Source organism: Megascapheus bottae, chromosome 28 (genome assembly GCF_031878675.1).
Source record: "Megascapheus bottae isolate mThoBot1 chromosome 28, mThoBot2.hap1, whole genome shotgun sequence".
Taxonomy (NCBI): domain Eukaryota; kingdom Metazoa; phylum Chordata; class Mammalia; order Rodentia; family Geomyidae; genus Megascapheus; species Megascapheus bottae.
In genome coordinates this window covers 13,244,516-13,270,458 of record NC_143536.1, presented here as the reverse complement: position 1 = coordinate 13,270,458, position 25,943 = coordinate 13,244,516, and the positions used below count along the sequence as shown (strand labels likewise).

The 25,943-nt window shown below is 55.9% G+C and overlaps 2 protein-coding genes across 10 annotated transcripts; one reads left to right on the top strand and one right to left on the bottom strand.

Moving 5' to 3' along the window:
• Nucleotides 1–907: 907 nt before the first annotated feature.
• Nucleotides 908–3,404, top strand: Selenom (selenoprotein M). Its single transcript, XM_090320117.1, has 5 exons — nucleotides 908–1,114; nucleotides 2,284–2,319; nucleotides 2,520–2,554; nucleotides 2,864–2,942; nucleotides 3,018–3,404. The coding sequence occupies exons 1-5, from the start codon at nucleotides 986–988 to the stop codon at nucleotides 3,174–3,176; spliced, it is 438 nt and encodes a 145-aa protein (XP_090176243.1). The 5' UTR covers nucleotides 908–985; the 3' UTR covers nucleotides 3,177–3,404.
• Nucleotides 3,405–3,552: 148 nt separating this feature from the next.
• Smtn (smoothelin) lies at nucleotides 3,553–25,143 on the bottom strand. Of its 9 annotated transcripts, none has more exons than XM_090320476.1 (22): nucleotides 24,995–25,143; nucleotides 23,279–23,409; nucleotides 18,907–19,055; nucleotides 18,197–18,290; nucleotides 18,025–18,103; nucleotides 17,843–17,940; nucleotides 16,651–16,971; nucleotides 16,497–16,569; nucleotides 15,869–15,940; nucleotides 15,247–15,780; nucleotides 14,879–15,051; nucleotides 11,788–11,940; nucleotides 11,615–11,690; nucleotides 10,462–10,626; nucleotides 10,314–10,376; nucleotides 10,044–10,125; nucleotides 9,140–9,331; nucleotides 8,750–8,867; nucleotides 7,921–8,072; nucleotides 7,719–7,822; nucleotides 6,794–6,958; nucleotides 3,748–3,836 (listed from the first exon to the last, which is right to left on the bottom strand). In XM_090320476.1, exons 2-21 carry the CDS (start codon nucleotides 23,327–23,329, stop codon nucleotides 6,831–6,833), a joined length of 2,877 nt encoding a protein of 958 aa, XP_090176602.1. In that variant the 5' UTR covers nucleotides 23,330–23,409; nucleotides 24,995–25,143; the 3' UTR covers nucleotides 3,748–3,836; nucleotides 6,794–6,830. The 9 variants fall into 9 exon arrangements, with proteins under 9 accessions (XP_090176611.1, XP_090176605.1, XP_090176607.1 ...); XM_090320478.1 differs by having other exon boundaries at nucleotides 9,140–9,313; XM_090320477.1 differs by lacking the exon at nucleotides 24,995–25,143 and adding an exon at nucleotides 23,496–23,611.
• Nucleotides 25,144–25,943: the final 800 nt, after the last annotated feature.

Sequence of the window (25,943 nt, the reverse complement as noted above, 5' to 3'; positions counted from 1 at the left end):
GCCAAGGTTTGGTTCCTGCCCCTTCACCCATACAAATTTCTGAAACCTGAGGACTTTAGTGCCTTATATAAAATGGCTTAGTATTTGCATATAACCTATATCTATCCATCCATCTTCCTATGTGCTTTTATGCTATGTAACTGTCATACTGTATTGATTGGAATGGTAAGAATGTATGTGGTGTGTGTGTGTGTGTGTGTGTGTGTGTGTGTGTGTGTGTGTGTGTGCTATACAGATGTATTTCTGTACTTCTAAGATTTTCAAGTCCAGCTCAGCTGGACCCATAGCTGTGACAAAGGTCTGACTGTATTTCCTGTGTCTGTGGAAGGCATGAGGACCCAAATAGCACCTCGATTTCATCATCTTTGGTCTGGGGAGATGCGTAGTGGATTGTTTGGGGGCTTCAATCTCATCTGCACACCATACTCCATTTCACCTTTCTGAGCCTGCTTCCCAAGGCTGCAAAGCAGGGTTTCAGAGGCCTTGAAGAGGTAAGGAAGAATGAAAGCTAGTGCAGACTAGATACTGTTCAAATGAGCTTTATTACATAGAGACATTTATTTTATCCTCCTCCTCCTCCCCACCGCCCCCCTACCCCCGACAATATTCCTATTGCTCCTATGTTGTGTGCTCTGAGGAATGGAAACTTGGATAGAAATTTCATCCAGAGACATCAAAAGAACAAACCAGGATTCCCCCAGGCTTCACTTTCCCTGTCTTCAACGTAAGGCTCTGAAGCCCACGGTCTGCCTGCACCCTCTGGTGGCGCGAGGTGGTTCCGTCTGGATGCATCCACCTTCAGTCCGCAGAGGACCAGGCAGGGACATTTCTGGGACTTGGGAGCCCGGGCGGCGGGGGGCGGAGACCTAGCTTGCTCGGGGGCGTGGTCACCGGAGGGCGTGGCCAGTCCTGAGATCCGAGACGTGGCGCTGCGGCCGGGTGGTTTCTCTTCCAAGCCTGCGGGTCCACCGCCAGCTAGGTCCCCATGAACCTCCTCCCGCTGCCGCCGCCTCTGCTACTGCTTCTCACGGCGCTTGTGGCTCCAGCCACTGCCGCCACCAGCTACCGGCCGGACTGGAATCGTCTTCAAGGCCTGGCCCGGGCCCGGGTGGAGGTGAGTGCTCCCAGCTCTGGACCCCCGGGCCCCATCGGACCCTGCAACATCCTACTCTTGGGATCATGGTTCCTTCTGACCCCAGGAGCACTTAGACCTCCTAGCTCCCCTCTCCTTTCTTCCATGGCTCGTTCTCCAGCCTTAAGATGCTGAGGAAGGCTGAGACTCCCGATCTTGTAGCCCTGCATATTGAACCCTTGTTCTGCTTCTAGTCTGGTCGGACTGCAGGCCCTTGGACACAGTCTGACTTGACAGGGGGCCCTTGACACAATGGCCCAATCCCCTGTTTCCAGGCTTTGACTCTCAAACTTGTCCATCAGAACCAACTTCACGCCCACCCCCATCACTCTTAATCCTCCCCAACCCCCCTTGAGATTCCTATCCTGTCCCAGTTTCTAGACCTGGAGCTCCATACGGTCTTTCTTCCTTCTTCTGGGAGGAGGAAGGTCTTTTTGGGTGCCTACTATGCAGGAGCTGGGGGGGGTGGTGATGCTGGGAACTTGATTACCAATCATTCATTTCACAGCTGCCCCCCCAGAAATTCCCCTCCTGGTCCACCACAGCTTTTCCCTGGCCCCCTTAGTTTTCTGACAAAAGATGATATGATAAGGTAGGGTGGAATGGTCATCCTGGGGCCCTGACTCCTGCTGGGAAGTGGACTTCACTGAAGGAGTTCTCCCATCCTCCCAATTCAGGGAAGCAACCAGATGGTCTGTGGGGCCAGGCTGCAGGTGGCTGGCAAGGTTGGCCTAGGATAGGGTAAGGACCAGATGGCAGATGCTTCTAATGCCCCCCCTCCCCAGGCAGTGCTGAGCTATTTCCTTCAAGTTTGCCTATCCTCTAAGGTTTCTGAGCCCAAAGGTCAGGCCCAGAGAGGCCTGAGAGGCTCAGGGCCATTATGTTTGTGTCTTGAGTACTGAGAGTCAAGAATAAACAGGGAGGGTGTGTAGAGAAAAGCCCGAGGGCTGACCAGCCCCCTGTGGGTCTCTGGCCTTGCTCTTGTTTTTCCTGGTGTCTTTAGGCCTGAGCTTCCGCATCTTTGCATTCCTCCTGTACAAGGGTCCACTTTCTCCTCATCTTGTCTACTGCTGTTCATGGTCTTGGGGGGTGGGTTGAAGACATGTGCAGGCCTCTTCACCTATCTCATTGTTTCATTTGTCTGATTCCAGACCTGTGGAGGATGACAGCTGAATCGCCTAAAGGAGGTGAGTTTGAGGGATGAGGTTCCTGGTTCTGGGCACCTAAGCCTCTAAGGGAGTGGGTAATATGGTCTCAATGATTGGGGGCAGGAGAATTCACAGTCAGGAGCCTGGGCCTGATTAACTGTATGACCTTGCGGGGTTTATTTTCCAATCTGGGAAGGGATTAGGAGTCACGTTCTTTGATCCTCTATTCTCTCCCCCAGGTGAAGGCCTTCGTCACCCAGGACATCCCACTCTAGTATCCTTTCGTTTAGGGGAAGGGGGAATAAAGAGGGCCCCAGGGAGAAACTTCTTTGAAGAGATGGCAGGTGGGTTTTCCTCTGACAAGTGGAACGGGTTGGTATTGACTGTCCAGAGGATTCTGAGATGGTGTCCGAATTGGATAAGCAAGAGAGGCTGACTGATGGAGAGAAGGGCCCTTTATAGCTCTGAACCCTAAATCTTCTCCCTGTAAACGCAGTGTGCGCACAGCAGAGGAGGCACTGCGGTTCCCATCACCGAACCAACTCCTTTCTGCCCACTCCTACCCGCCTTAACAACCCCTCAGCCACAACCTGGTGATGAAACACCTCCCTGGGGCAGACCCTGAGCTCGTGCTATTGGATCGTCGCTTCGCGGAGCTGGAGGTGAGGCCTGGGGAGGCGGGCGGGGCGGGGCCAGGGGCGGGGCCTGGACGCTGACCACGCCCCTGCCCGTTACAGCGCATCCCACTCAGCGAAATGACCCGCGAGGAGATCAACGCGCTGGTGCAGGAGCTCGGCTTCTACCGCAAGTCGTCGCCGGACGCGCAGGTGCCCCCCGAGTACGTGTGGGCGCCGGCTAAGCCCCCCGAGGCGGCTTCGGATCGCTCCGACCTGTAGTAGGGCCGGAGCCTCGGCGAGCTAGGACCAACCTGCCTGAGCCCCGGAGACAGAATGAAGCGCTCAGCACCCCGGGAGCACCTCCCTTGCTGAGGGCCGACGCTGGGTCCCCGAGCCGGGCAGGAATGGGGTTGGAGAGGTTCCCCCCGCTTCCTGTCTCTTCCTCCCCGCTACCCCCCACCCCCTCGGGCCGCCCCGTCCAGCTCCATTAAAACGCTCCCACCTTTCCTAAGACTCTAGGCTCTCCTTTCCCCGGGAGTGGGAAGCCGGGCACAGGGAAAACCATCCGGAGACCCGACGTAGCTTTACCTGCCCGGGCACGCAAGCTGAGGACCTCCCGCCCACCCCCAAGAAGGTAGAAAGAGAGGAGTCCGGATCGTTGAAAACCAATAATTTATCAAAACGCTGCGTGTTTGCAGGGGAGGCAGTCGGGGCCGAGAAGCCAGCGGTGCGCAGGCGCGCTGGAGCGGATGGTGCGGCAAGGGCGGGGCGGCGGCGGGAGGCAGGCGCTAGACGTTCTTGCCGCGCATGCGCAGCTCGTGGCGTCGCAGGTGGTTGTAGAGCGACTGCACATAGGTGAAGACGCACTTGGGGTCGGGCTTCTTGCCCATGATCATCATGTCCTCCACCTCCACCAGGGGTACACAGTCCACCAGCATCCTGCGGGAAGCGGGTTGCGGGACGGGGGTAACTGTCAGCACAGCCAGCTTCCTCCACCCCTCTACCCCGAAGAAGTCTTTTGGTTAGGGCAGTCTGCTGTTCTTACACTGGAAACTCCTCGATGACCAGAGAAGCCCTTTAGGAAGGCAGAAAGGTCCGGCCCCACCTGTCCAAGCCCAAAGGCAACCTTGCTGGTAGAAGCTAGGCCGGTGTGGTGGGGGGAAAGGGCCGTGTGCCACCGTGTCAGGCAGGTGTCAGCCCTCCAGTCCTGGCTGCAGGCCTAGCCCACGCTCCCTCTGGAAGGCCGTCTCCTGCTCACCCTCCTGGCACACTCCAGTTGGCAGAGGCCCCTAGCACCAAGACTCATTCCATGATCATCTGGGCCCCTGATGATTATCTGCTAACTGTCTGATCTGATGCTTCCTGTCAAGAGGTCATGGAACTCTTGTCCTTCCCTCAGGGACAACCCTATTGCTGGAAATGGAGGCCACGTGTGTGTGTGTGTGTGTGTGTGTGTGTGTGTGTGTGTGTGTGTGTGTGTGTGTCAAGTGGCTCTTCAACCCTTGTCACCTGCCTTCACTAAACCAGGAGACACCTGAGGACGCTTGCCTGTACCAAGGGAACCATCTATGCTTAGGGGTGTGAGCACCTATTTGACCATCCTTAAGAGTGCAAGCTATACTTTACACAGGGAAACTGAGTCACAGAGCAGAGGAGGAGCTCTTTTGCATTAAGCCTCAAGACAGTGGATGCAGCGCTGGCCCTGATGGGACACAGGCCCCACCCCTAGATGCTATTTGTCTGAAGACCTGTCCTCCCTAGATGGAGTAAGTTGTGGGTTTTATGCAATGGACAATTCCAGAACTCTAAAGGCAGAGAGGGCTCTCTGGCTCCATTCCTTCCTCTCCTAGACTTCTTTTCTCCTCCCATCTGCTTTTGGATAAGGTCTCTGTAGTCTAGGCTGGCCTCAAATCAGAGATCCTTCTGCCTCCAAATTTTACCTCCTGGTCTTGCACCACCATATCTGCCTAGCAAGACCTCTTCCACTTTATTCCCTGTGCTCTTCTGCTTCCACTCCTGGCACACAAGCAAGCGTCCTGACAGTGCTGCTGATTTGAGTTTGCTCTGTCAGGAAAGGCAAAGGCACAGAAGACTCCCATTTCCAAGACATGGAAGAGTCTAAGACCTCCACAACCAAAGCCAGCACTGTGGTGGTGGGGGCGGGGGGGCTTGGGTCTCCTGCTAGCTTCACTGGATTCTTCCAGGGAAGAAATATGGGAGGGATAGAACCTGTTTTTGTTTTGTTTTGTTTTTTTCCCACCACGTTTCTAACCCTGACCTTCCCTTCTGTGGTTGTTGAATAAGAGCCTGCTCTTGTTCTGGGACTCTTTCTTCCTTTTTATAAACACTATAGTCATTCCCTACCTTATCTGAAACACTGAAAACACTTTAGATGAGTGACAGGTACCTGGCTCTGCTGTTGCTGTGCCTGCTCTTAAGGTCATCCCTGCTCCACAACTGGGCCTGTTTCCTCAGCTGCATCATAGTACCAAGCCTCCCTCTGAAGTGTCTTCCAGTAGTGGCTTTCTTCCCGGGGATCCCAAAGCTACCCTCCTCCAACCTGGAGCTCCCTCCCACCCCTGGTGCCTTCCCTGGAGACCTTATAAAGCCATTGTTTACACTGGGGCAGCACGGCTCAGGGCTCAGGCTGCCCCAGTGACAGGCCAAACACTAGGCAACTGCAACAACAGTACAACAGTACAGCTGAGTCACACTTTCCAAGATTGGGGTTCGCAATAGGTCTTTCTCCCCTCCAGGCTATCGAGCAGCCGCTCCTCAGTCCATATATGACCTAGACACAGCACCAAGCACATCTTCCTTTACCTGCGCCTCTGACTGTGGGTACATGTGGGGGCTGTGCCCACAACAACCCAGGTGGGTGGAAAGGCATCTGAGGACACCCTAGTTGGCACTGTCCCTGATTCATTACTTTGGGAAACCCCTTTGTTCCCACTGGATCTCTATTTTTACTTCTGTCTATAAAATTGTTGGGAAAACTCTAGGGACAAGAAAACGAGTCACTGAATGGAGATACCTGGAATCTCAGTTTGGGGCCCGGAATCAGATCCGGAATTCTCCACCCTTGGGGAATCCTCTAGAACCCACCCACCTCTTCCCTTCTCTGAATTTACCTGGATTTCTCTACTGGGATCCTTAGATGAAGATAACCAGAGGAAAGCTGTAGCTGGCTTGGGAAAATCCATAATCCCTAGCCAGGAACCTTTTCTTATTAACCTGGCCTTGTTCCCAAGCTCCTCACCTTGGGGAAAGACACCACCAAGTCTTCAGAACCCACATTCCCTACTTGGGCAGCTTCATGGTCCCCACTTTCCCATCCCAAACAGATCTATCGGGAATCCTGTCCCCTCTACTTCTGATGCTTTGCTAGCCATCTAGTTCTTCCCAGGCTTCTTTATCCAAGGATCATTCTAGAACGCTAACCTTAAACCAGTTAGCCAGTCAGCCAGCCAGCCAGCCATCCTGTTGGGATAGCTCTCAGGATTCTTGCTGCCCTCGGGAGGAAGTTTAATTTTGTGACTGTGGTCCCTTCAACCTCACACCCAGACTCCACTTCCTTTCCTACTACCATATCCTCTGTCTAGCAGGTGGGCCTGCAGCCTGTGGGGGTTAACATGGGCACAGGGGTTTGAGTACCCCTTGGGTTTCCCAGTCTTCCCCATCATATTCTTCTTTCTCTGGCTCATTATCAGTGATCATTGATCATGGTTTTATCTACTGAGCCCTGAAGTACCAGAAGACATGGTCCTGTCTGCCTCCTCTGGTTTTGCCAAGGGTCTCCCTGAATCCCCGCCCCCATTACTTCCCAGCCCCTCTCTATACCCTGATGAGCAGACTTCAGTGCCAACAGGGCAGGTGGGAGAGGTGGCGTTTCTCACCGTGGGGCCCCGAGCAGGGGTTAGGACTTTTTGGTTTTTACCAGCCCCTTCTGGACCAGACAGCGGTAGAACTCCTGGATGTACGTGTACACGCACTTCCAGTCAGGCTCTCGAAGCCGCACCATGTCCTCTGTATCCAGGAGCTGCGGGCAGTCCGCATGGGTCCTGGGGAGGGTGGGGGGGGCGGGAAGGGGAGGGCAGGGGAGACAGGGCCCAGTGGGAGGAAGATAGGGGAGGAGGGGGAGGGAAAGGCCAAGAAGAGAGAAGGGAGGAGAACGGAGAGAGACACACATACACACACACACACACACAGAGACAAGAGTTCAGTTACGTTCTCAGTGCTGCAGTCTGCCAGCCCCCCGCATGCCCCTTCCCATGGTGGTCGTGCTTGCTCACTACCCATCACTAATGGTGCGCGATGCAGACAGGGGTGGGGACAAACCAGTCACATGTGCAGAGAATTCTTGGGACAAGCGGGGCGGGGGGGGGGGAAGCGGGAGGAATGAGGGGGGGGGAAGGAGGACACTGGTTGGAAAGGAAGGGCTGTGCCCCAGGGAAGGAGGGAGGGGGTGAGGGAGGCGTGAGAGGAAGTGGGGATGGGGGGGGGGAGAGGAAGAAATCTGGAAGGAACCAGAATGAGAATTGGGAGAGAAAGTAAGAGATGGAGGAGGGTGCTAGGGTGAGGTGAGCGGAAGGGGTAACGATTCCAAAGTGGACGGCTTGCTATGTCCTATATAAGCTCTGGCAGCATCTATATAGGTTGACGGGCACCATGCCTGGGGCCAGGAGCCTCCTTTTGGAATCTCCTGCAGGGATCCCGTGGGAGCAGGGAAGCTCTTGTGAGAGTCAGAGGAGTGCAGGACAGAGGAAGGGAGAGAAGAAAGAGAAGGAGCAGAAAGAGGGCAGGGGAGATGGACAGGGCCACCTGATAGGCTTTGGCCTGGGCTGGTAGGTTGGCCTGCCGCTCCTTTCTTCCGGCGGGCACTGGGCACACTCAGCAGCAGGTGGGCAGGGAAGGACAGGGATTCTCTGGGGAAGGGGGGGTCTCAGCTGCAGACCCACAGTACAGCTGGTCACTGGGCAGCTGAATCCAGGCAACAGCAGTAGGGCTGGGCTCCCCCACTTACTCAGCAGATGAGAAGGCCACCTCAAAGTTCTGACGCCGGTTCTGTGGGCTCAGCTGGCCATAGTCAAAGGCCTCAGGGAAGAAGTTGTGGACCAGAGCACAGAAGGCCATGCCATCACTCCAGCTGGAGGAGAAGTTCTGGATGTCCACATGCTACAGGTGGTAGGAAGACAGGTCAGGACCCCTCCCCCCAGGAGGGGGGCAACAATTCCATGCCCGCTGCCCCCACCCACTGTTTCAGCATTCTAGACCTAGGGACCTGAGCTCAAAGAGGCCCTGAAGCTTTGCTCAGTGCTGCCCAGTAGATGAGCAGCCGTCATAAAAGACTCCTCCAAGTCAGCTTATCAACTCCCATTACCTGTGGTTTTGGGCAACAGAACTGCCAAAAGCCTAGTGTCACTCAGTTAAGGCCACAGAACATACCCAGGGCCCCCATAGTGCAAGGAAGGGGATGCCAAGAATGGAACTGGGCCTTGAACCACACTTCTGATCCAAGGGACCCCGCCACTTCATCTTATTCTAGAATTGAAGGCACACATCATGTATCTTTTTTCCCTTTCTCCTTTTAAACAGGAGCTCATTCAACATCATTATATACCAGGCTTGACTTTTCTTTTGCTTTTTTTGCAGGACTTGGGATAGAATATGAGATTCTCAAGCACTTGAGCTATCCTCCCCCAACATGTCCATTTGAACCTCAATTTATCCATCCCCAAAGGCTTTCTGTGTCCTCTGCCCAGGTGGCTGGGAAGCTACAGGAGGGTGCGTTCTTCTGAGATGGGTGTCCAAAGCTCTGGTATGGGGGGGTGGGGGGCAGTCCTGGCGCTCACCTCATAGCCTCGGGTTTTGGCTCGGCACCAATCCAGCAACATCTGCTTGATGCTGTTGGCATTGGGGACCCCGAAGCTGGTGGAGCGCTGCACAGGTGTGCGAGGTCCTCCTGGGCTGCTGCGGGTGGGAGAGGTGGTAGGAGGTGATGGGTTAGGGTCACAAGACTTCAGAGGCCACCATCAGAGTGGGCACACACCTAGGCTTGACCTCTCATGACCTTCCCACCACAAAGCCCAGCAGCTCTTTTCTGGCCCTGCCTACCACCACTCAGGCCCCGCCCACCACCACTCAGGCCCCGCCCACCACCACTCAGGCCCCGCCCTCTGCTGTCATCAGGTTCCACCCCCAAATACGCTACCCTCCCCCACCCCCACTCCTCTGCCACTCACCCTGCAGTGCCCTCCTTCTCCAGCTTCTCAATCATGGCCTTGCGAGCTTGAGATGCTGAAGTCTTAGGCAGACTCTGTGCCTTCATCAGTTCTTTCTTCTTCTCTGCCTGGCGTTTCTCAAGTGCCGCGAGGCTACCAGGCCGTGCACTGGCCTGGTCCTCTCTGTCAAAGATGCTGAGCGTGGGAAAATGGCTGTTAAGACCAGGAGAGGAATAATAAGCAGCTCCATCACTGCGTGCTGACAGAGGGGCCTGGTATTGTGTCAAACTCCTCCACATCTTCACCACCAGTGACCTTCTTCCTTTCTTCCTTCCTCCTCCCTCCCTCCTTTCTTTCCCTTTTTCCTTTTTCAGTGTGGCTCACACTTGGCCTTGTACTTGCTAGGTAAGTACTCTACCACTTGAGCCATGCCCGCAAAGCTCTTATTGCTTTTAATTTGCTTTTCAGATGGAGTTTTGTGCATCTGCCAGGATCTTGAACTCTGATCCCTCTGCCTCTTCCTCTCAAATAGCTGGGATTGCAGGTGTGTGCCATGACATCAGTTCCTGCTTTCTGCTAGGCTTCACCATCCTCTCTAAATGGGGGTCTACTGTCTTATGAACACTTCAAGACATAAAGGTGCTCTGTGACCTTCAGGCAATCCAGTCTTGTAGCTAGGCCTCATCAGGGGCTCGATATTATAGCGGCCACTCAGACCATTAGGAAGACTCTGGTCTCCCTACCATCCACCTCCCCACCGTGGTGTGGCTGAGGATTAAATGAGATCACAAAGCAAGCAGGCAGCGCCTGATCTGATTTTTTCCCTGCTTGACCATATGCCTAGTGTCTCATTTTGCCCCTCTGCAGAATGAGTATGCAGTGAGGCACTGGACACTGTACCCCCAGAGTGGGTACTCACGCTTACCTGCCCATTTTCTTGGAGGAAGAGGAAGAGGAGGAGGAGGAGGAGTAGGTCTTGGTTTGCATTGTAGTAGTACCACTGCCATCTGCAACAAAGAGGAACAAGAGAGCTAAAGGCCTGGGCTGCACATCAGGTGCCTCGGAGGGGTAGTGACAGACACAGGCAGAGAAGAGCAAGTAAGTAGCAGCAGTTGAAGACGCAGAGAGAGCACTTGAGGAAGAGCCCTGAGGATTCCAGAGCAGGAAGATACGGGGCACTGTCAGGTGGCCTTACTCTCCGAACGCCTCACGAAACTGGACTCCACTGTGGTAGTGCGGGCCGTCCTTGTGCCATCATCTGGAGGAAGTAGAGATGAGGTGACAGGTGTGAGAGGCACCAGGACTGCACCTGAACCCACCCTGAGCCCAGTTTAGCCCCTTACTGGAGTGGACGAGCCGCTCAGTCTTGGTCACCGTGCTGACCGCCGAGCCATCAGCTGCCCTCTGACTGTGCCTTGTGGTCGTTTCTGTGGTCGTGTTGGTTCGGCTTTGCCCTGGCCGAGCCCGGGCCTCTTGGAGCCTCCGTTCCCGTTCTTTGTCTCGCTGGTCTGGGTGGGGAATGCCCCATGCATGCCCAGAAGGGCCGCCCAGTGCCCACACAGCACACAGGGCATGCAAGACGGGGGTGGAGGGCAGCTTGTTAGAAACACCAATGACACAGGTAACAAGGGCTGCTCTGGGGATGGGGGAGGGGGTGGAGGGTGGTGGAACAGCCACAGCTTGGAATAGCGCATGGTGTGTACTGGGGGGTGATGGATTCAGGCTGGAAATATGGAATACCGCAAAGGGGAAGCTGATCTGTGTTTCTATGGGAATGAGAAGCTGAGCCTGGCGGGAGTATCCAATCCTAGGGAGGGAGTAGCCAACTCCAAGGAAGGAACTGGGTGAATGCCACAGTTGAGTGAGCTGCCAAATGGGCCTTACAGGGAAGAAGTGCAACTGGAAGAAGGGCTGTCTAGATCTAGGGAGGGACAGGTTGGTGGTATGTGTGAAGCAGTCAAATCCAGAGAAAGAGCAGCTGAGAAAGAAGCCAGTGAAGGAGACAGCTGGGCTTCTTAGAGGGACGACAGAGGCTAGAGTGGCCAGCAATGGGCCCTGGAAGAACCAAGGAGTAAAAGATTGCATCTGGAGAAGTAAAGGAATCTGGAATCAGGAAGAGAACAGCAAGGTCCAGGGAGGAAAGATCAGGGGGAGGAAAGAGCTGGGTTCAGGAAAGGGAAAGCTGGGTAGGGACACAGGGGAAGGTGGCCCATCAATGGCCCTTGGGGAGGAAAGAGTAAGGAAGAGGAGGAGGAGGAAAAGGATTCAAGGAAGCAGTTGTTGACAAAAGCTGGGAGAACGAATGGGCCCAAGAGTAGCTGAGAGAAGAGAAGCAGTTAGTAGAGGGCGCTGCTGGAGCAAGGAATGGCTGGGTATAGGGAGAAGCTGCACTGGACAGTTATACGTTGCTAGTGTGTCCATGAATGGAGCCCATGAGTGAATGGGACAGCTGGAAGAGGAAGCAGCTAAATTTAAGTTAAGCAACTGTTTCTCTACCTCTCTTCCTTTGTCGTAGTTCACGGAGTGCTGCCCGGATGAGCTTCCTCTCCTCAAAATCCGTAGCCTGATCCAGCTGCAGATAAGAGATGTCGTTCTATATCCGGGGCCTTCCGATCCCACTCCACCTCCCTTTCCTCCCACCAGGCCCTAGCCTGACAGATCTGCCATACCATCTTGTCTAGGACGCTTTCATCTTCGATGGCCATCAACTCCTCGGAGCTCAGGGGGCTCCGTCCCTCTGGTACTTTGTCCCCACGAGTCTTCTCTGTGCCATTAGCTGCTGCCACTGCTGTAGAGGGGAGCTCCGCTGGCTCTGGCTCCATCTTTGGGGTAGGGAGAGTGCATAGATTTTAAACAGATGGACAAATGAAACCCACCACAGCCTGGCAGCCTGGCAGCCTGCCTGCCCAGGATAACCAGGATGGTATGGAGCTGTAGAAAGAGACCATGACAATTTATTGCTGAACACAGCCAGAATCATGGGAATCCTACTGGTAGCAGCATCAATATGGTTTCCATTCAGTAACAATCGTTGGTAGAAGCTCTGGGGATTTCCTTGTTCCCATTCAACAGAAGGGAAATCTGAGGCTCAAGGCAGCAGAATGACTTGTTCATAGTCCTACTATGTGTGCAATGTGGCCTGAAGTCTCAGCTGAAGATGGTCTAATTCCTTAACTTGATTTCCCCCTCCCCACCTAGTGCTTAATTCCCAGCTCCCTCATAGGCAGGCTTAGCTGGATCTTACCAGGTCCCGAGCTCTGGATCGTCCTGGCAGGCCCTTATCCATACTCCCTTGTCCCAGGCCCTAGGGCTCTTAGCCAGGTGTCTGACTGGGGCTGTCTTCAGCCAAAACCTTACTGAAGCTCTCTTCGGTACCACATCTCCCCTTATCCTCTACCTATTAAGAAGCATCCTGGAATGGGCCTCTTGCTCCAGCCTAGCCCCCCACTACCCAAGGGATAGTCCCAATCCCTGGAAGCCAAGGTCCCAGGCCAAATATTTCAGCTCTGCCCCTTCTGGTAGGGACAGTCTGTCTGCCATGAGGGTAAGGAGAGCCAAGATGGCAGCTGTTTCTGGCTGGGATTTGGTGTGGCGAGGGGGAGGGGGGGAAGCATACAAGGGTGAGGGTAGGGGCTAAGGCATGCCAGGAGCTGCTAAGGCAGCTGCCACATGTGCCTGCCATCTTCTCATTTCAGTCTTAGAATCCTAGTGCCCTAGTCTCCTGTACAGAAAGGTAAATTGAGGCTTGGAGAAGGCCACACAGTAAAAGCAGACCTACCTAGCTCAAATGCACCCCCCCCCTTGCTGTGGGACTTACAAGATTGCTGATGTGGCCAGTGGAAGAGCGACGGCGGGTGCTGAAGGCTGGTGGGTGGGCCACGGGGGTCCCAGTATCCTCAGCCGCCTGAAACAGCGCTTCGGGGTCTGCAGCAGCCAAGAACAGCTCACTGGGCTCCAGCTCAGATTCAAGATCCGGTACAAGTGGGACCCCCAGCCGTAGGCTCAGCACCTCTACCTGCCTGCTCAGCGCATCCAACCGCCGGCTCAGGGCCGCAGTCTCTGCTTGCAGCTCTTCCGCAGCCTGGGCTACTGGCTGTACTGTGGCTAGGGCTGCATCAGCTGCCTGGGTCACTGCTGCCCGGCCTGCCTCAGCCACTGCCTGCAGTTCCTGCAACGCCTGGCTCAATCGTTCCTCCAGGATCACAGCCATATCAGGCCCAGGCCCAGGCCCAGGGACCCCCGGCATAGCACTGGCGGGGACTCTGTGGGGCGTAATGGTGGGATGGTGGCAGGGGCTGCTGCTGCTGTCTACTACGCTGGCAGTTTCGGAGTCTTTGCAGTTGGTCTGAGGGCGAAGGCAAGGGCAGTGGGGGGCCTGCCCCGCCCCTGCCGGCCTCTCAGCCTGCCACCAGCCAGCTGGAGGCTGCAGCCCAAATAGAAACCTATTCTGGGCGCCTCTGTGAAGGGGACAGTGGGGGAGGGGAGGCCTGCTCAACCAGGCAGAGGGCCAGGCCTGGCCCTGGCCCTGCGGAGATCACAGCCAAGCAGCAACCAGTTCAGATGCAATAGTGTGACCAGGGCCCTGTGTTCCACAGGTAGGGAAACTGAGGCAGGGAGTAGTAACTAGTTCTGTCTAAGCCACTTCGTACTTTAACTGTGAGAATGCAGTCCACGGGACTCCACAGCCTGTCTGACTCTGTCCTAGTACCACGTTGTTAGAAAGTCTTGAGTAGCTGGGGAAAACAGTCCCAGAGAGGCCAGCCCTTGAGTGAGCCGCTTTTACAATAGATCTGGATTTAAGATAACCATCATCTAACCTGTGCAAGGTGCTCATATCCAACCCCAGATTTTGAGCAAGTTTATAGACGTATCATTTGCTTCCCCGAGTAGGGGAAACTGAGGCAAAACTTGGTGATGCCAGACACAAATCTTCCTCTGGTACCTTCCATCCACTCCACAGGCCTTAGCTATAACTACTTCTCATGCCATTTCATCCCAAGCCCTTGGCAGAGTTCGGCTGGGGCCTGTTTTGGTGGAGGAAGAATGTTTTCTTGCCCCTCATACTTTCCAGGTCATTTCTCAGAAAGACTCAAAGATGTTCTAGTAACCTCACCTCAGCCATAGTCCCATTCAGTCTCCACCTTGGCACAGAGGACATTACCTGGACAGCTGGGTATGCTGCTGAGGATCCCCTCCCCGCCTGAGCTCCTGTCCAGGCCATCCCAGGCTTAGGAATGAATAATGGAAGGACGAAGCATATTCAGTTCCCGTGGCACCTGCTAGGCTGCTGCCCCCCTGCCTGGCAGTCCCCAGCAATGCTACTAACACAGATGCTAATCACTCGTCCCTAATCTTCTAATGGATGATCTTGGATGAGCCGACGAGCCTCTCAACTGCTCGGGAATAACGTCCAGCATGGGGTGGAAGCAGGGCATATCTCAGGAAGGGGTCAGCCTAATCACCCTCTCTGTGCCTCAGTTTCCCCACCTGTTTATTAGGCAGGAAACAACCAATTTTTGAAACAAGATCAAAGATCAGCGTGATGGGAAGGAGAAAGAGCCTGGTGGCTGATACATAATGGTTCCATTTTAGCTCTGGCACCAACTAACTGTCTGTGACCACTTTCCTTTCAGATTGGAACCTCAGTTCCTCTATGTGTCAGGTAGAACAGAAATGAAACAGAGGAACCTCGCTAACTCGTTAAGCCATGCATATATAAGTGGTACTGATGGATGGTGAGGCGAGAAGCGACTGGCTCACCTTAAAGCTGCAGCCTCCTCGGCTACCAGGAGAGGCATGGCTGAAGGTGGTAACCCGGGTGACGCTGCCCAGCCGGGCTTGGGTCCCAGGGTGGCTGACATGGGTGACAGCGCTCTTGCTCCCACCGCTGTTGCTAAGGAGAGTGGGGGGCGTCCGCAGCCCCAGAGTCAGTTCTGGGTGGGGAGGAGAGATACGGTCAGGGTCAAGTGGGTGATGGGAAGATGCCAGGCAAGGTCCATGGCATCCTTGTCCCCAGTGTACCCTTTGGGGACACTCTGAGCCCTGGCAGCAGCACCTGTCCCATGTGCTGAGTTGGGTGGGTGCTGCAGCTGTAACAGTGGGGGGAGAGGGCAGTGGGGAAGGCCTACCTGCCCTCTGGTTGCCTGCGGGCAGCAGGACCCGGCCTGAAGAGGCCTGGCCACGGCCGTCCTTGATCTCGATGGTGAATGTGGTCTTCATATTGCACCCTGATTCTGCAGTGCCAGCGGGTAGTGGGGCACTGGGCTCCTCTGAGCAGGTCCTGGCCCCCCCTGCTCTGTTTTCAAGGGACCTGGCAGCCAAGCTCCGCCCCTCAGGGCCCTCCTCCTGGGGGCAGCTCTGAAGCTGGGCCAGGGCCTGAGCTGTTCCTCTCTGCTCTTTGCTGAATCGGGAGGAGGTGTTACTAGGGCCTTGAGAGGAGGAGCTGCTGGAGGAGGAGGAGGAAGAGGTGAAGGAGGCAGAAGTGGTGCTGATGAGGGAGGGGCCCAGGAATCTTGTAGGAGTCAGGGAAGTGAGGGTTGCCCGGGGTGGGCCATCCTGGAGCCTGGCAGTCATAGGAGAATCTGATGTAAACTTGCGGACGCGATCTCGAACCGACCCAGCCCGCTGGAACTGAGAAGGTCCACTGGCAAGAGGGGTGGATACTGGAAGATATGAGAGGTTCTGTCAGTGGCTGGATGGGGCAGGGACTGCCTGGAGATTGGGGCTTGTTAAGAAGAGGCAAAGTAGTACCTTGATTCTGGGCTGGCTGTCGGGGGCTGAGCACAGACAGGGAGCGTTGAGAGGACCGGGGTCCAGCCAGGTCTGGCAGTTGGAGGGGGTCAAGAAAGGAAAGTGGATGATTAGGAGGGGTCTATTTTTTCATATTTTTCCCATCCACAACCTCCCAATTCCCTTGTGCCCCAACCTCCCCACCCTGTCCTACATCAGGCCTGCTGGCTCATCTAGGCCTCTTTTTCCTCCAGCACTGACCCCAGGGTCACTTGGGTACTCTTAGGGGCTAGGACTAGGCTTGGGTTGCAGGAAGGTGTCCTGGTCCTCCCTAGGGGTGGGGATAGGGGACAGCCCCCCTGGCCAGCGCTGCCCATGGACTCTGACTAGAGATGGATGTACTCCCTTATTGGGGAGAAGAATGTGCCTGAGGCCTGTTGCCTTTCAAGGCTGCAGGGAGGCCTCTGGCCATGGGTGGCAGGGGTGGGCCTGGCCAGGGGCGGGGATACTACGGGGCAGTGGGGGGGTGGGCAGGGGTGTCCAGGACTGCCTGGACCTGAGGAGGCTGGAGCTGTCCAGGCAGAAAAAAGAGAGGTTGGGACAGGAGAAGACAGATACTGTGGCTACCCATGCTGGGATCCATCCTCACCTGCACTCTTGGTGTTGGAGGGGCTTCTGGCAGGACCCTGGGAAGTGGGAAGCTCTGCGGAGCCAGGCAGGAGCTGCAGAGGGGACATCGCATAGGCAGGGCTGTCTCCCAGGCTGGCTCACCTGTTTGGAAACTGTCCCTCATCCAAACTCACCTTGTCCCCAGGCTGCCTCTCAGTGCTGGAATGGGATGGTGACGCTGGGGGCTCAGGGCTGGAAGCCTGTCGGGGGCTGGGAGGTGGCTCAGGACTGCCTGGAACCTCGGCAGCAGGACATTGGGCCCCAGCAGGCTCAAGCAGAGGCTCAGGAGAAGCAACGGTGGGTGTACTGTCAGGCAAAGCAGGTGAGCTGGGTGTGTCTTCAGGTGGAGCCCTCAGGAGGACTGTCACTGTGGTCACATCCTGGTTGGTATCCTCAACGGTTGGGGTTGACTCTGGGACCTTTGTCTGCTGCTCCCGCTCTTCCTGTTCAGGTACCTGTGGGGGATCCATAAAATGCCAACCAAGGCTTCCCTAACCTCTAATGTTACCTGAGCCTATGGAGAGTCAGGCTAGCAGGTGCTCAGGGCAGGGCATGCAAAGCAGAGGGGTGGGGCCTGGCTTCCTGTGGGCACTGTACATAAGTATGGTGCCGTCTCTAATCCTTACTACCCCCACTCTTCTGGCACTGCGTAGGCAAGACTCAGATCCTCATGCCAATGGCTGGGGATGGCATGGGAACTTCTAGGGACTTTGGTCTCTAATAGATGCTCAGAGTAGAGCAGCTCCTGCTTCTGGCCTCAGCCTAGCTCATCAGGCTGCCCAGCAAGGCCTGGGAGCCCAGCGGCCTCTGCTGGTCATTTCGGGAACTTTCATGGCCTGGCTTCTCTCCCACACTCCAGGAGAACATAGAGGACTCTGGGAACAGTGCTCTGCCAGTCACCTGGGGGCTGATGCTGAGATCCTGCTGAGCCAAGGTAAGGATGTGTGGGCTGTCTGGAGGTTGAGGGGCGAGTCTGGGAACAGGTTTAGGGGTGGGGAGAGTGTTCAAAATCAGACTTGAATTTCAGGAGATCTTTCTGGCTGCAGATGGGATGGCAGGGTGGGGGTAGAAAGAGCAGGAGGTGAGAGATACAGGCTTTGAGAAAGCCTGGATGGAATCAAAGCCCAGAATGCAGATATGTGGCTGGAGGTGCCTGAAAGTAGGCAGAGGCCTGAGAAAAAGCTCTAGTGTCCGGTGTCCCCCGCCACCTCTGGCAACATAGGATGGATGCCCCCTCACAGTCAAATATCAGTGCAGTAAAAATACATGGGTATTCTGTACTACTGGCATCCATGAGCCACCTCCCACTGTACCCCCACTCCCCACCTCACGCCGGTCCAGCCTGTGTGCTTCAGGCTCCTCTCTGTCCCCTCTGGAGCTGCTGTTGAGGCGACCGCTGCACAATCTCCCAGCCAGGGTAGCAGCTAAAAGGACAGGGGCAAGTATCACATGAGGGCCGGGAGATGCTGAAGGCATCAGAGCCGTGGGGACTGAGACAGAACACTCACCTTCAATCTCCTGAGCCCGGACACGGCGGATGGCAGCTCGGATCAGCTTGCGTTCTTCATACTCACCGGCGCTTCGCAGCTGTGGGTGAGAGGCAGGTTAGTTGTTGGGCTATGGGATCTCAGGCCTTTGCTTGTCTTGTCCCCACTTCCCCTGCCCTGGACTGCATCTCACCAGTGTAGTCAACTCCTCCACATCATTCATGGACTCCAGCTGCCCTGCTAGCCGTGCCAGGGCAGCTCGCTGCTCCGCTTCCCGCTGTTCAGAGCTGTAGGGATGTCATGATTGCATTCACCACTTCCAAGACCACGAGGGGGAAGATGAGAGCTCAGGGTACCCTGAACCTTGGCAGAGGGGCCTAGAGCTGTCTCTGCAACCCCTCTGGCTGCACCCTGATTCACAGATACTTCTGGATGTGGATACCAAAACCACTGTCCGGAGCTGGGTCCTGGTGGCTCACACCTGTAATCCCAGCTACTCAGGAAGCTAAGATCTGAGGATGGCAGTTCAAAGCCAATCCAGGCAGGAAAGACCATGAGAATCTTGCCTGCAATGAGCCACCAAAAAACCAAAAGTGGAGTGTGGTAGAGTGCTGAGCAGAAAAGCTCAGAGACAACACCCATGCCCTGAGTTCAAGCACCAAGACATACACACATGCATACATACATACATATGTACGTACATAACTAAAACCACTGCCCAGATGTGCTAACCACACCCCATGGCCAGTCAACCATCACCAGGGCCACTCTAGCAAGAGTCCCTGTGTATTTTAAAAGTGTGCACACTCTACCTCTGCACAGTCAGCAGGCACACCTGTGCCCACACCTGCCCTAGCACACATGCCCTCTCACACCTGCACGTCCACCCCCTCTGCCACTCACTGAAGCCAGTTCTCTTTGTTTTCCTGCCGCTCAGCTCGGAAGCGCTTAGATGCCAGGGCCTCCTCCTCCCGTTCCAGCTCCTGCCGCTGTAGCTCCCGGATGGCCGAGCGGATGCGCCGCCGCTCTGCCAGATCCGCTGTGACCTCTAGCTGCAAAGGGAGGCAGGGGAGAGGGAGGCAGGTCATTTTGGTCATGGGGAGGGTGGGGAGAGGGTTGGCACCAGCTGCCCACGGCTCTGCCTGGGGCACAATGAGTGGCCTGTCTCTTACACCCTCTGCTGCAAGCTCTTCACGTGCCTGCCCACCCACCCAGAGTCCAAGGCGGAGGGTGACCCAGCTCAGGGCCCCAGGGACTTTGGCAAGCCTGCCGTGCATTGTGGTTTGCAGAGCACCTTCTGTGGGTGCCCCACCAGCAACCACCTACCTGATCAGGTAACAAGCAGCCAAACACCCTTTCCTGGGATTTGACACCTGCCCCCTCCCTCCACCCCAGCCCTTCATTAAACCCCAAGAGCCGGGAAAAGCAGGAGGAAGGAGATCACCCCTATATTAACAACAGTTCCTGGATACTTCCATGATGCAGTCTCAGCACCATAGTCCTTCTGGAGAGATGACAGAAGGAGAAACAAGAAAGAGGCAAGTGCTCAAGAATTAGGGCCCTGTTGGACTGGGGTAATATACGTGTACACACACACACACACGGTATTTTATATAGTAATATATAGATATTATTCTTTGCATTGTCTTTTACCTAGCACTAGCCACTATGGGAGGAGCCAGGGCCCAAAAAGGGAGGATCAATCTCCCAGAGCTACTGTAGAGAAGGTGTTTGTTTATAGGGGACAGGAGCTCCAATCAGTTTCTCAGTTCTCAAGTCCCCGGGAAACAGAGGTGTGGCTGGTCCAACCAGGTCTAGAAAAGGGTAACTTTTCTGAGCTGAGTCAGCCAATCTTGATGCCTCTCCCAAACCACTGGGTAGAGCCTTTTACAAGGATCCGGAGTTGCTCAAGGGGGAGGACTGGTCTGGGCCCATCCAGGAAGGCAGCCCAGTGCTAAGCTTCCAGTATGAGTCTGATAGACAGATGAGACTGAGTACAGGCAGATTTCCTCTGCCTCCACTTGTCCCAAATCATTCAGACTGTAGAGCCAAGAAACCCCCTTTTCTCTTCCTTTCTGGCCTCCCACTCCATCATCCTTCCTTCCTGCTCTACAGAATAGGTAGCCAGATGGTAAAGGGCTAAGACAGACAGGTTTTAGTGTAGAGTACGGGGCTGGCCGAACACTGCCAAGAGCCAACTGGAGTAGTGTGAGTTTGTGACTTTGAGCCCTCCACGCTTCACATTGGTGAGAAGTTAAGGGAGGATCCCTTGAAGCTCCAGCCCTATCAGTCCCAGTTCAGCCCCAGCTTGGGTGGTCAGGGGCATATCCTTTAGTCACATACGACAATCACCCCCAGAGTTTTGGATAGCAATAGAGCAGGGTCTGGGGGCAGGAGAATAGCCCGGGTATATGCTAGCCAGTCAGGAAAAGGGAAAGACAGCAAAAGGAGGAGAGGAAGGACAGGACATATTTACTGAGAAGTTGTGCCAGACTTTGTGCTACGCCCTTCTCTGTCCTCTTCAAAATCCCTACATATCTTATGCTGACAGAAGAGGGAACTGAGGGTCAGGGAGAAGTCATTTGTTCATGGTCAAATCACCAGAAGCTTCTGACTCCAGGACTTGTTCTAGACTGACTTTGTTAAGGCAGGGAGCCCTGAGGCTCCTGGAACTGTGTTGAGGAACCCTTCTGGTCTGGCTTAAGAGATGGCAAAATCTAAGGGAACCCACCGTAGCAGTGAGGATGAAGGGGGCTCACCACCCCAAGAATACTTGCAGATTGGGAACAGATAGTCCTTTGCAAAAGGTAGAGGCCCAGAGGTACAATGCTTGGCCCTCTGTTTCCTGGGTCCCCATTTCCAATACCCTGAGATCTGAATGCCAAAAATGGGGCATTAAAAAAGCCTAACCTAAAAACCTGGCCACTACTGAAACCCCTGGGGACCTTGGCGTCTTCATCTGGAAACTGAGAGCCTCCCCCTGATTCCCTCAAGGTGGCCTGCGCAGTGCTGAGGGATGACCCTCTTCCCACTGGTCACCTCCCAGAGTGACCCTTCCCTTTGGGCCAGCAGGCTAAGGTCACACCACAGTGTCTCTGCTGTGTCCTGTGTTCCCCACCCTCTCAGGCCCAGGCGGCTGTGTGTGGAGGGGCCTGTGGGAGGGAGGGAAGGAGTACAAAGGACCATTGTCCACCAGGGGGAAGGGGAAGGGGAAAAGGGAGGTTTCCGAGACCGCCTTCGGGAAATTCTCCAGAGAGGAAAGGGGGTGCTTCCTCCTCCCGGGGAAGGGAGGAGGGTCTCTGGGCGCTTTCTGCTCTCACTTCTTGAGGACACGGACAGGCCCAGCTTCCCTGTGGGCCTCAGTCTCCCCATCTGCACCCATGGGGCCTCGCCAGGGGGCGCTGCCGGCGCTGTCCTCCCACGGGGCGCCCGGCAGGCGTGGAGGGGGGGGTGGGCAGACAGGAAGCCCCTCCGCCCCCCTCTAGAAAGGGGAAACCGAGCCTACAGCCCCGGCCACTTCCCCGGGTCACCCCGCTGGGGAGTTGGCGCAGGGGCACGCGGCGGGCGCGTCCCCAGGAGCCCCCCCCAATCCCGCGCAGCCCCCCGCCCCGTCCTCAGGAATGTGCGGGAGCCGAGGCCGGAAACAGCTGCCGCGATCCCGAAGCCGGCGGGGGCGCAGCTGGGCGGAGCGGGCCCAGCTTTCCCTTATAAGGCCCGGCCCCGCGGGGAGGAGCTGGGCCCGGGACGCCCCGGTTCCTGCCACGAGGCCGGCGGGGCCTGGGTCGGGGCCGCGCGCTGAGGTCCTCGGCTGCGCCGGGGCGCTAGGGCGGGCGGTGCGGCGCTGAAGCTCGGGGTGGGCAAGGCTTTGGGGTGGGACGGCGATCAGGACTCGGGGTGTGTGTGGTGGGGGCGGGGCGCGGAGGGGAGCAGCCTAATGCGATCTAAATCACGGTTCCGTTTCCCCTGGAAAGCCTTTCCCCGCGCCCAAAGCGTGCATGGGAGCGGGCGTGGGGTCTGGCGGCTGGAGAGCCCGGAGTCTCAGGGTGGATCCCGAGCGGTGTGCGTGCGCCGAGACCTGGCCTGGATTCGTGTCCGGAACCCACTGGTTCTGCCACCCTCGTTAAGACTCTGGACTCGTGAAGAAGGGGAGGTGGAGCTGCCTGGTCTGCTGGGCGCCTTTGGAAACGCAGCGCCATCTCCTCCTGGTTGCTCGCTGGCAGGGGCAGCTGGAGGCCGCATATTACCCAGGTGGAGGCAACAGGTTTTCTGCACCCCCCGCCCCACCAAGGGTCTGCCCAGCCCCTTGTACCCAAGGCACTGCCCCCCCCCTGGACAACTGCTGGGAAGGGGTGAGTGGGCTCCAGCCGTTGCTTCCAATGGAAAGATATGAGGGTGGAGCGGATCACTCAAAATAGGGAAAGTAAATCTTTAATTTTCTCCTCTGGACAAGGGTCAGAGACTGGGCAGCGGGGCCCTGGGCTCCTCCTCAGAGTCAGCGGAGCCTGGCTGCGCTGGTGGGCACATCCCGCTGACAGGCAGCCCAGCATGGCGGCTAGGAAGAAGTTGGGGGAAAGATGGACGTGACCCATTCTGTCCACTTTCTACAGCCTGGGCCCATATCTTGTTTCACTCTTATACCAACCTCAGGACCTAGATTTTGTGATCACACACCTGTTCCTCCTATTGTACAGGTAAAGAAAGGGAGGTTCAGAGTAGAAAAATGACAGACTTAACAGTCACACCCCACAGTCTGTGGATGGGTTCCTCCAGGCTTTGTCTTTCTCAGAACTCTTGGTTATCCCCATGGCCCTCTCTGGGGTTTGGATCCTGGCACGATTCCAAACTGGGTGCCTTCTGGGCAGGTGATTTCAGCTCTGAGTGGTGTTGTGAACATTCTATGAGCTGGGGTCCCAGCCTCTAGCCTACCCCCTGCTGTGCCCTGTTACTATTAATCATTATCATTTAGCCAGCTTCCCAGGGTGGGTACTGCCCAGGGGCAGACCCAACCTCCCCACACCTGTGGCTGCACATGGGCGAGTCCCCAGCAGTTACTGTTTAAACAGGTGGTGGGGGTGGGGGAATGGGAGGAGCCAGTCAGCACCTGGCATGGACAGGAGGCACATGCCATAAGGGCCTCTGCAGCAGCCAGATGGAACTAGCATGGCCCTGTTCCCCTGAACCTTCAACCAACCCTCACCTCTTTCTGTCCGCTGTCTGGTCCTACCTTCTCTGGCTTGGCTTTGCCCACCCCATAGTGTTATATGGGGCCACTTACCAGTTTCCGGAGGGCTCCCTCATCCAGCCCAGCCAAGGTGTCATCTGCCATCTTGCAGGCCACCAGCGTTGTAGGTCACCTCTTGATGAGATCCCTAGTGCCTGTGGCACTTGACACCAGCTCCGAGAATTCTGCAGGGGACAGATAGGAGTTAGGACTGCTGGGGCTTTTAGAAACCACAGGCACTTGGGCTCTGGTGCCTCCATTTCCCTCTAACCCATGAGTATCCGTGTCTGTCCTCTGATGTGGCTCCAAGCTGGGAGTGGTCTCCTTTCCTAGGGTGGTTCCCTGGAAAACGCACCAATTCAGTTTCAAGAATAGGTGTCCCTGTTCTAGCCTTGCCAGCTTGACTGCCAGTCTGCTGTGTGGTCTAGGCTGGCATTCTGTCTTAAGCCTCAAACAGAAAAGAAAGAGGGCCTAGACCTGGATTGAGAAGCCAGAACTATTGAGGCCCACCCAAGCTGTGTTCACCACTAGGGGGTGCACAGCCAGTTTCCAGTTTCCTGCTCCACCCACCCATCCCTATGCCACCCTCCCCCCCCCAACACTCTACAAGCTCAGTTTCTGGCTATGGGCTGCTTTGGTCATTCTCATTCACCCCAGGTATGGAAGCTACACACCTATCTACCAATTCTTGGAGCCAGCCTACTGAGCACACCCTTCTTCCCTCCTCCCAGCTGTCCTGATCTCATGAAGCTAGGTGTCCTGGCACCTAGCTTCTTTTGCCAATTCACACACTTTCAATTCATTTCCCAGCTGGCATGTTGTTCAGAAACGGACCCACTCAACCTCTAGTCTTCAGGCAAACTTTAGAGGATGGCAAACAGGGCCAGAGACGTGTCATGGGAAAGGTGGGGGAAGGAAGGATGAACTCCAAGACTCAAAGGGCAGGAAGGAACCTAAGAAAAATCTTGCACACTTCTACCGTCTCAAGCCACCCGCCCCCCGTCCAAAGTGCTCCACGGAGCCCAGAACACTTGTCTTTTGTTCCATCCTCACTGATCAAAATGGGCCTCTAGGTCCACCCCAGAGCAACTCTCTCCTTCCTCCTTGAGCCCCAGTGTCTTTATGGAATTTGAAAGCCCATGGCCCAGCATACCTATGTGCTTAGTTAATATAAAGTGACTGAAATGGCCTCAGGATTCTCTTCCCCCCACCTTCCCAGTTGATTCACCCTTTCAGTCACCTCTTCCAGAGCAGTCATTTGACGAGTCATCCCATCTTGGATGACTGAGTCTGGGGGAGCCCTAAATTCACACAGTTGGGGTTTTCCTGGTCCTGCCTATTCAAGTCTTCCATCCTGGTAGGCTCAGATGGATGACAAATTCCCAACGTCTTTCCTTAGGGTCTCCCTACTCTGGATAGCCCTTCCCTCTCCAAAAGTGTCACTTTGAGAGTCATGAGCCTGAGGTTCTGTGAACATTCTGCACGTTCTCCTGTTTGTTTATTCCTTCTAATGAAAGACAACGACCAACCTAGAGGACTCAGAGAAATCTTTCTTTCTTATGGATTCTCACAGGGTCGTAGAGCCTGTGAGAGATCCGTGGATGTTCTCCCCACTAAACGCACTGTGGCTCAGAGCTCCGGTGATTGGCTAGGGAGAGGACTCTACAGTCTGAGGGATCCAGAAACCCCCGTCTAGATGTCCGTGTTCCACCCTCCCTGAACCCGTCGGGGGTGAGGGTCCCAGGGTTGCCCCGATGTCCGCACACCCACCTCTCAGTCCGGTCTGCCCGTCCGGCGCGGGCTCGGTTTAGCTCGCTGGAGACTCGATAGATGGAGTAGCGACGGTCCAGCGGGAGGCGCCGCGACCTGGCACCCCAGGTCTGCTCAGCAACCGTCCGCTGGACTTCTGCTACAGCCTCCTGTCCAGCCGCGCCAGCAGCCTCCCTGGCCCCGCCCCGTCCCGTCGCCCCAGCCAATCGTTGACGTGGCCCCGCCCACTCCTGCGATTCATTGGGGGAATTCAATTTGAAGGTCACGCCCCAAGGATAGGCCCTGCCCCTCCGGAGCTCAGGATGTCGGGTATTGTAGTCTTGGAGCTGCTGTGCTGTGCCTGGCGGGGTCCGGGTGGGCGTCCGTGCGGGAGGTTGGATGCAGGATCGGTGCTAAAATCGCGGAGGATTCCCTGAGCTGATGAGTGACCGGGGATCGCAGGAACACCGAAGACATCAGGATAGCCCCTCCCCGCCTTCCCCTTTGTTCCTGAGAAATCGTCGTTCCTTCGGCTCCACCCACTTCTGACGTCAGTGTTCTGTCTCGGAGGCAGCTGCTCGGGGGACACCTGGTCTGGGTCCCTGGACAGCAGGGGCGGGGTGACCAGCCGCGCTTCCTCACCGTGCTGACCGCGGGGCGGGGGACAGGGGGGGCCTGGGAGGTGGAGAGGACTGGTCTCACTGCACGTGCTCCCCAGGCCCGCACAGCTTTACGCAGACACGCCCTTGGCCGAGCCCCACACTACAGGATCTGCTTCTGGAACCGTTGGTGTCCTAAGAACAGTATGGACTCCAGACGGGTCATTTAACAAAGAGGGGGGGGGGCAAGTGAGGCCCAGAGAAAGCCCAACATTTCCAAGATCAAACAAGGACTTCCATGAGGAGACCTGAGCTTAGACCCACTGGGGAAAGCTACCCTAGGATAAGGACTGGCGACCAAGGAGCTTAGG

Excerpts from the sequence above, each read along its gene's own strand:
- Smtn (XM_090320476.1), bottom strand. The coding sequence starts at position 23,329 with ATGGCAGATGACACCTTGGCTGGGCTGGATGAGGGAGCCCTCCGGAAA. Across the intron at positions 9,332-10,043 it reads TCCTCCAAGAAAATGGGCAG|CCATTTTCCCACGCTCAGCA; the intron begins GTAAGCGTGAGT and ends TGGTCTTAACAG. Across the intron at positions 8,073-8,749 it reads CCAAAACCCGAGGCTATGAG|CATGTGGACATCCAGAACTT; the intron begins GTGAGCGCCAGG and ends TACCACCTGTAG.